Genomic DNA, 9,638 nt, shown 5'->3' on the forward strand with positions numbered 1-9,638 from the left:
CTCCACGAGGGGTATTTGCCCTGCCAGCACGTTGAGCGGTAATTTATGTGCATAGTTTTTCTGGCTATAAGAACAAAGCATTTTAGCCTCTGCTGTATTTCTGTGTGTGTCTTCTGCCCAGTCAGGTCAATGCTCTTCCTGATCCACTGACACAGGACTGACTATAGAGACAGGTTACAGACAAAGACGCCTCACTGTGACTCTAGGATAATAGATTTTGTTATTAAACAAAGCAAGACCCATGTCTTTCCATGTGCCAAGCACATGCTCTTTTGATGTTCTCTGTCTCTTGCCTTGTCTTTCTCTGACTTCCTCTCCTTCTGTTGTTTCTGAAACATCATCTATATTAATTTGATCTGATAACATATTCCTTCATAGAAGGAATTCTGCCTGTAAATCACTTACACGCACTGTACAGACACACCCTGTCTTTGTCTTTGTCTTCCCACAGGTATTGACACATAAAGACTGTCTGATAAATGTAGACACAGACAGTTACTCATATATGCTCATATTCAGACACAGGTGTAATAGAAACACACATAATTGCCACTTACCACCAATTACATTTACAAACCCGATTCCAAAAAAGTTGGGACACTATACAAATTGTGAATAAAAACAGATTGCAATGATGTGGAAGTTTCAAATTACTGAGAAAATGTATCATTTTAAGGGAAAAATAAGTTGATTTTAAATTTCATGGCAAACCTCATTTTGCAGTCATTTTCACTTTAAAATGCATTGAAACACACTCTCTCACAGATGGCCAATCTCATTGAATGAATATTGAATGAGTCTTTGTGGTCAAGAGAGTGTGTGTGTTTATCTGTATGAGTGTGTTCCTTTGATATGGTCATGAATGATCCCAGTGTTGTCTTATGACCTGCTTATAATGTCTGACCTCCACAGATGCACTTTCATTTGATAAACGTAAATCTCAACAGAACACACCCCTCAGGCCAGAAACATAGGCTGTGTCCAAAATTGCCCCTTAAATCCTCTGTGAAAGGTATGTAGTGCACTATTTGAGGAAACAGCCATTTGAAGTGGTGTCCAAAACCATAGTGCACATTATTAAGTGTACGCATTCAAACCCAGAATTCACTGCAACCAAATGTACGCTACTTATTTCTATTTCCTGCATTTTGCTGGAAGATGCCAACCATAGTCACTAGATTGACTGAGATTTTTTTTTTGTAGAATTGTACACAATTTTGATACTGTGTTGGATCACACAGTACTTGAGAAGTTCACTTCCAGAATAAAAAAATCCTGATAATTTACTATTACTATTAATTGTCATCCAAGATGTTCATGTCTTTCTTTCTTCAGTCGAAAAGACTTTAAGATTTTTGAGAAAAACATTCCAGGATTTTTGTCCATATGGTGAACTTCAATAGGAGCGAACAGGTTGAAGGTCCAAACTGCAGTTTCAATGCAGCTTCAAAGGGCTCTACATGATACCAGCCGTGGAATTAGGGTCTTATTTAGCTAAACGATCAGTCATTTTCTAAGAAAAATACAAATTTGTGTACTTTTTAACCACAAATACTCGTCTTGCACTAGCTCGACCTCACGCATTCCGTAATCATGCACACGTGACGTAGGCGCAAGTACCGACTCAGTGTTCACAAAGCGAATGTGTAGAGAAAGTCAAACGCCCTTTACCAAAAAAAAGGTAAAACAACAATGTTGGACGATTTTGAAGTTGGAGAAGAAAATGAGATGGAGTTTTTCGCCCTACCCTGCCTTTTTGAACCAAAGTACACAGATGAAAAACTAGCCACACGTGTCTTTTCCAGCATGATTACGTAATGCGTGAAGTCGCACATGTACATTACAGAGCTAGTGCAAGACGAGCATTTGTGGTTAAAATGTATATACATTTTTTATTTTATTTTTTTTTTTAAGAAAGTGACCTATCGTTTTGCTAGATAAGACCCTTATTCCTCGGCTGGGATCGTGTAGAGCCCTTTGAAGCTGCATTGAAACTGCAATTTGGACCTTCAACCTGTTGGCTCCCATTGAAGTCCACTATATGGAGAAAGTTCCTGGAATGTTTTCCTCAAAAAACGTAATGTCTTTGCGATTGAAGAAAGAAAGAGATGAGCATCTTGGATGACATGGGGGTGAATAAATTATCATGGAAAAGCATTTGTGGTTAAAATGTATATACATTTTTTAATTTATATATTTTTTTTTTTTAAGAAAGTGACCTATCGTTTTGCTAGATAAGACCCTTATTCCTCGGAGCATTTGTGGTTAAAATGTATATACATTTTTTATTTTATTTTTTTTTTTAAGAAAGTGACCTATCGTTTTGCTAGATAAGACCCTTATTCCTCGGCTGGGATCGTGTAGAGCCCTTTGAAGCTGCATTGAAACTGCAATTTGGACCTTCAACCTGTTGGCTCCCATTGAAGTCCACTATATGGAGAAAGTTCCTGGAATGTTTTCCTCAAAAAACGTAATGTCTTTGCGATTGAAGAAAGAAAGAGATGAGCATCTTGGATGACATGGGGGTGAATAAATTATCATGGAATTTTCATTCTGGAAATTAACTTCTTTAATGTAAATTCCAATATAAAATATTAGTCCTGAACCAAAACCAGTTGAGAATCACTGCTTTTTATGCAAGATCAAATGCATATACTTTACCAACACATTGGAAATGTAATTCATTTGTACATACTGTACAGAATTAGATTTCATGGAATTCTTATATGTTCCACAGAAGAGAGAAATTCATACAGTTTTGGAACAGCATGGGGGTAAATGATGGGTAAATGATGACACTTCTTTAGTTTTAAGTTGAACTACCTCTATAACAAACCTCAATACGCAAAGAGCATATGCTGTTATGCTGTATTAAGTAAATTGTTGGCTGTAGTTGACCTGAAAACTGATTGTAAGAAGACCGCTCACACTAATGCTCACTATAGTGCCCCTTGTGGCGAAGCAGAAATTGTTCCTCCTTTCAAAGGAATGAAAGAACAGAAGGAGGGACAGTCTAGTGTGAAAGAGATGTATTATGCACAAGAAGAATATGTCCCCAGAGATGAACCCATCCTCGGCTGTAACTATCTTCTCTCCAGCCTATACTGCTCCAGGTTATAACATGCTAATGACTGGACTACTGATGAACCCTGCTCCTCTTTAAAGGCCTTTAAATGCCAGCTATATGCTAATGGATGCTTTTATCACCTACATAAATCTTCTGCTGCCAGTGTGAGGGCACCGGACCCCTATGAGGGGCTACTGAACCCCCACACGGCCTTGCTTATTGGGCTAATGAAGTGGAGGAGGATGATGGTGAGGTTCGTTACTGGACACAACAGCTGTTGACCTGTTTGGATTTCTTCTTTATACAGTTAAGTACTGTGGCAATACCATGGTACTTTGATATATATCATGGCACTGGATGTTTCCATATTACTTCGTTTTACAGCGTCCAGTGTACACGATTGTACTGTGTTAAATATACAGGTTATGCTTTTGGACTGTTTGTGTCTGATTCAGTCATTCTTTCACGTTTTGTTTCATGATAACTGGACAAAATGGGTCCATGAGGGATTGTGTTATTCATGGTTCTCTCATGGTTAGCAGAGGTTTAGTTTGATTTATGACACTGTCCTCTATGTTAACTGGCTTGCATTTATTAGCAACAGAGTCATTAGCATCCAACGGTAATAACAGTCTGTTAAAAATATATCTTATGCTTCAAAACTGTCAGGGTATTTACGATAGCTGGATTTCTTGACTCATGGGGTTGTTGTTTTTAGTTTCTGTAGTTCTATTTTAAATTCTTTTTTTAGCAGTCACACAAGCAAAAACCTTTTGGACATATTTTTGGACACTTACAAAAGCAATACCATGTTTTATAATTATGCTTTTGTGTTTTTTGAAGCAACCTCACTTATAAAAATTTACTGTACTATAGTAATACCTGGGACTTTGATATTACTGTAAATGGTACTTTGCGGTTCTTTCAAGAATACCATACTGCGTTCAAAGAAATGCTTTTTACCATAGTATATGTACTATAGGCTACATGATAATCATTCAGTACTATGGTATATATCAAAGTTCTATGGTATTACCACCAGTACTTCCATCACAAGGACTGTCACAAGTAGTGTTTTTACATACCTTATATGGAAGAGCTCTAAATTTGTTTTACAAAAATGTGTATGATGATAGTAAAAGATGTGAGCATGACATTGATGACCATGTTTATGAATCAGCAGATTATTGGCATTTCCTGTGTGATTAAATTTACTGAAAGAGGCCCAGTCCAGCCCGGCAGGCCGAGCCTGTGACACCGGCCCAATGCATCAGAACACTACAACAAACATCAGTCTGACCTCCACACCAACCTCTGAATACCACAGAAATTACGGATTTTTCCCATGCACACCACACAATGAGCAAACACATGTTTTCCTACAAATGCCAAGATTTCTCCAGAGTGAGAGCTGTAACTACTGGCCACATGCTACAGAGAGATGTGTGAAGGGTAACACTGGGTGTCTGGCTGTAGCTTGCCATATAGTCATGAAAAATAAGGTGATCAGGACATTATAAAGCAGGGCTTGATATTTTACTGAGAGCTTGTTGAACAAAGCTGTTTGTCGTGTTTATTTGAGTGCTTTAGCCTGCATTGCTCCCTGTGGGTTCTTACAGTATAAACAAAGCGGCATAAATACAATGTATTGTAAATGTAAATGTTTACATTAACAATGTATTGTTAATGTAAACACAATAAAGTTGTGTTTTTGCTGTATTTGTGCATGTTTGCTCACAACATGAGTCACATTACATCTTCAGCCATGCGTTAAGCTTTATTATACAATACCAAGGCTCCTTATGTAAGGATGATGAGCACAGAGCTACACCAGTCACACAAAACTGCCTCCGTTCATTCATACACCTGACAGCACACTGGATGTTATACTGTATGAAAGATGGATTTGAGAAATGGTTTTCCTCTGAACCAATTCCATTTTCTGTTTTATGACTTTTTCATGACATTTGGTTCCAATATTGGTTGTTCAGTGCCTGGATACTTCTGCCCTTGCTGACAGATACTAAAATACTCTTGACAATGTTTTCAGCACTCTTACTGAATCTACACTGCTGGGACAAAGAAATTGTTATGAGCTTGAAGTCTCATTATTTTATTTCCCTGTCCTTGCTGAATATTAATACACAACCATTCAAAAGTTTGAGGTTGGTATAAGAATTTTGATGTTTTTGAAAGAAGATTATTAAACTCACCAATGGTGCATTTATTTGATTAAAATACAGCAAAACAGCCAATATTAAGTATTATCACAGTTGAAATTAACTTTTCTATTTTAATATATTCTAGAATGTAATTTATTCCTGTGATGCAAAGCTGAATTTTCAGCAGCCATTATATTACTTCAGTCTTCAGTTTCACTAGAAATCATTGAAATATGCTGAATATTTGCTCAAGAAACATTTATTCTTATCATTAGTTGTGCTGCTTAATATTATGTGGTATATATACAGTGGGTACGGAAAGTATTCAGACCCCCTTAAATTTTTCACTCTGTTATATTACAGCCATTTGCTAAAATCATTTAAGTTATTTTTTTTCCTCTTTAATGTACACACAGCACCCCATATTGACAGAAAAACACAGAATTGTTGACATTTTTGCAGATTTATTAAAAACCTCAGAGCGAGAAGACGAAACACAATGAATGCGGTCATTGCTTTCAGAGGAATGTCTGCTGTTTGGGAACGCAGTGCTGCTAGACATTTCTGGGAGGCAATTATACAGAAATACTTTGATGACAGACTTTGCTTGTGCATTTCCGAATGACCATAAAAACATTTCAGATGCTGTGGAATGAGATCGGTCCGCTGGTTAGTCAGGTTTTGCCGTCCCATAGCACAAAGTCACATGACTTTTTTGATGCGCTTGGAGGAATTTGTTCGCAAAATGCATTTCCATCTCCCATTATTCGCATCAACCCTTTTTCGCACAAGTCAAAAACCACCTCAAGCGAGCGTAAAAACTTTTTTGCGAATTAAGGGATTTTTATTCGAAATTTGGCATTTCCATCATTCGTTTCTCATGCGATACTTCAAAATGCGCATTAAAATAGGGTGATGGAAATATAGCTATTGACTGGTGTCTTGAAGACGGTTGGCCAATGCTGAGAGTGATGAGAATAAGTTTCTTCTCTGACCTTCACCCCAGCCTTAACATGATCATCCAGTCTGGCTTATTGGGAATCAATTGAGTACGCTGTTAAAATAATCTCATAGACGTTAGTTTTGAGCTCTTTTATCCCAAACTTTGAGATTTCCCAGAGGAAAATGAGAAGTGGTGTTTGTGGGGTGATGTGAGGTGAAATCCCTCAGGACATTTACTAAGAGTTTGGAGAAAAGGTGTCTACTTGGACAGATGAGGTGTCTACAAGGTGAGTCTTTGTAAGGGTAAGCCGTTTAGCTGTATTAAAGGATTTTCTAGACATATCATGGACCCGTTTGATTCCATACATTTTTTATAAAGTACTGTAAGAAGCACCAGAAGGTTAGAGAAGGGCTCAAGTAAGGGCATGTGTAGCATAGATATTTGGGATCTGTAAGGCTACATTCACACTGCAGAATAATATGGTTGTCAGTAATGTTTGGAGTGATAAATACTGTTATTTTCATTAACAGTTCGTAAAAAAGTGACAACTACATGTGTTTTGACATGCGTATGAGTTAAAAATTTATCAGAGGGTCAATGAGTTGACTCTCACCTATATGTCCAGATCTTGTTAGTTATTCAAAAATACATTTATGATTATTTGAAAACACATCTTTTATGTTATTGAATAGTTTTACATAATTATGATTTATTATGATGCGTTATTTCTTAGAAAATTCTTAGAAAAGCAGTTGAGCAATTTTGTTAAGTCATTATAAAAAAAATTGTCTGCCAAATCAAAGTATAGAACAAAATAAAACATTAAATATATAATTAAAAGAAGAATGTATGTGTGTATATATATATATACAGTGGGTACGGAAAGTATTCAGACCCCCTTAAATTTTTCACTCTTTGTTATATTGCAGCCATTTGCTAAAATCATTTAAGTTAATTTTTTTTCCTCATTAATGTACACACAGCACCCCATATTGACAGAAAAACACAGAATTGTTGACATTTTTGCAGATTTATTAAAAAAGAAAAAACTGAAATATCACATGGTCCTAAATATTCAGACCCTTTGCTCAGTATTTAGTAGAAGCACCCTTTTGATCGAATACAGCCATGAGTCTTTTTGGGAAAGATGCAACAAGTTATTCACACCTGGATTTGGGGATCCTCTGCCATCCCTCCTTGCAGATCCTCTCCAGTTCTGTCAGGTTGGATAGTAAACGTTGGTGGACAGCCATTTTTAGGTCTCTCCAGAGATGCTCAATTGGGTTTAAGTCAGGGCTCTGGCTGGGCCATTCAAGAACAGTCACAGAGTTGTTGTGAAGCCACTCCTTCATTATTTTAGCTCACTGTATATATATATATATATATATATATATATATATATAATAAAAATATATCATAGAGACCCCTGCAGCAGACCCTCATGTATGTGTCAAGGTCAATACAGCTCTTAAAATATCCATTTGATTTGGATTAACCTCAGAACCACAGTAAACACCAGACTCGCTTGCGTCCTCACTGCTGATCTCAAAATATCCATTTATTACCCTGTTAATTTGATTGGTGTAAACATGTCATATTGGTTTAGCCGTGGGATAATAACAAGGCTGCAGCATTCCATAAATATCCAATAAGAATCTCATTATAGCCCTAATATGTGTATAAACAACACCAGTATGATGATTGCCCACTAATTGTATTGAGAGAATTGATTTTAGTGATACAAGCTAATGCAGATTTATGTGCTTGACGGACCTTGTCAGACGTTCTCATAAAAAGCTACTCAACCTACGCATGTTTTCCTGTAAATATTAATTTTATGGCTGATTTGTCAGCATGTGTACTGTTTGTGTTCCCTCATGCATAAGCCAACTTCATGTTGATTGTCAGTGAAGTTTAATTAAATGCATATGCACAGGAATTGCTTTGGATTGAGTCTTAGTGTGGAGTAGTTGATTTCTAACGGTGATCAGTAACTGGATTCAGATATGGTCCGATTTGTTTATTATCGTGTCTCTTACTTTTGGGTTTGATTGACAGATTAGTTTAAGAGTGGGGAGAGTCCTCCCTAGATAGCCCTTCCCATCATCCATCTAGTCTGTGGCATGTAGCATGGGAAACTGATGTGTATGTGAGAGAGAGTGTAACTAAGTCTGCTCTCCTTAGAGAGTTGTGTGTTAATGGAAACAGCACAGATTTTGTCTAGAGTGCTTTTCCTTATATGTTCACAGGACAGTAGCCTGAAAGTACCTAAATATCATAGTGTGAGTTCTTATGAGTTATGGGTAATACTAAACACTCTAAATGGCCTGATCTCTGAATATAACAGTTTTGTCACTGTCACATCCAGCTCATTGAAGTAGTGATTCTTACTTTGATTCATGTTGTGTTTATAGTGCTGTGTTTCAGTGAAGACTGTTTTCATTATAGAGCTGTATTCAGGTTTGATTCATCTGTGCTGGACTCCTGCTCTCATGCAGCAGTGTAATACAGTTAACTTTACGGTCTAGATATGTAATAATAAGGGAAGAAGTCTACTGTGACTTTCTCAGGGTTTTTTTATAGAAAGGACTGCCTGGGAATTTTTAGATAGAATAGCAAAATGATTTTGCGTCATCTATATAAAAAAAAAAGAGGGGAGGGTGGGGGAGAGGAAATAGAAATAAGCTGCTGTTGTAGGTTTAAAATGTTCACATAAAGAGTTGGCATGTAGAAACAGACATACTATATAGCAAATCTCAACTGCTTGATTGCTTGTATCATCGCAAAAAGTAAACTATATTATCACCTAGCTCTAATCACCTAAATGCAGCTGTAAGGCATTAAGAAATACTGAACTTTTAGCATACTGGTTTTTAAGCTGCTTTTTGAAACAGCGTGTATTGTGAAGAGAGCTATACCAATAAATACATTTGAAATGTAACATACAACGCAGGTGTTTACTGATATATTGCTCAAAATATTGCATCATAAACCTGAAATACCCTCATGCACCCTGATACTGTACTGAAATACTGAAAACTGTGGCTGTTCTGAGCCTCAGGCCTTTTTCATTCTGGAGGCAATTTATTGGTATTTATTGTTGAAATATTGGTCTGCTGTGGTCTCTCAGCACTAACCTTTGACCTATGACAATACTCTCTGAGGCCATAGTGTTTGCATTGTACTGAACGGCAATAATTGCATCATAACTCTCTGTGCTAACGATGAAGTAATTCTCACACTCATTTCTCTCTGTCTCTTTACAGCTGGACCCACAGACTGTGCAGTCCAAAAACTGGCATATGGACGTCATAGAAATGAATGGGGTACTAATTTATTTCCCATCAAACATATTGATACTTTTTGCATTATTGCCCTACACACATATCTCATTTATGGTTATTTTTAAGATTAAAGTGGAGTTTTCCATGAAGTTTACCAGTCGGGACTTAAGTTTGAAGCGGAC

At 36.9% G+C, this 9,638-nt stretch overlaps 1 protein-coding gene across 1 annotated transcript in view; it reads left to right on the forward strand.

The window, feature by feature from the left end:
* The window catches only part of LOC107595513 (active breakpoint cluster region-related protein-like), a gene marked incomplete at its 3' end in the record, with an annotated part of 211,039 nt that extends 201,403 nt beyond the window's left edge, over window positions 1-9,636 (forward strand). The window contains exons 17-18 of the mRNA XM_016285937.1: window positions 9,439-9,498; window positions 9,583-9,636. Coding sequence (XP_016141423.1) covers window positions 9,439-9,498; window positions 9,583-9,636 — 114 coding nt within the window. The remainder of the gene's footprint in view (window positions 1-9,438; window positions 9,499-9,582) is intronic.
* Between the last annotated feature and the right edge of the window lie 2 nt (window positions 9,637-9,638).

The sequence above is a fragment of the Sinocyclocheilus grahami genome, unplaced genomic scaffold, assembly GCF_001515645.1.
Source record: "Sinocyclocheilus grahami isolate Dianchi unplaced genomic scaffold, SAMN03320097.WGS_v1.1 scaffold203.1, whole genome shotgun sequence".
NCBI lineage: Eukaryota > Metazoa > Chordata > Actinopteri > Cypriniformes > Cyprinidae > Sinocyclocheilus > Sinocyclocheilus grahami.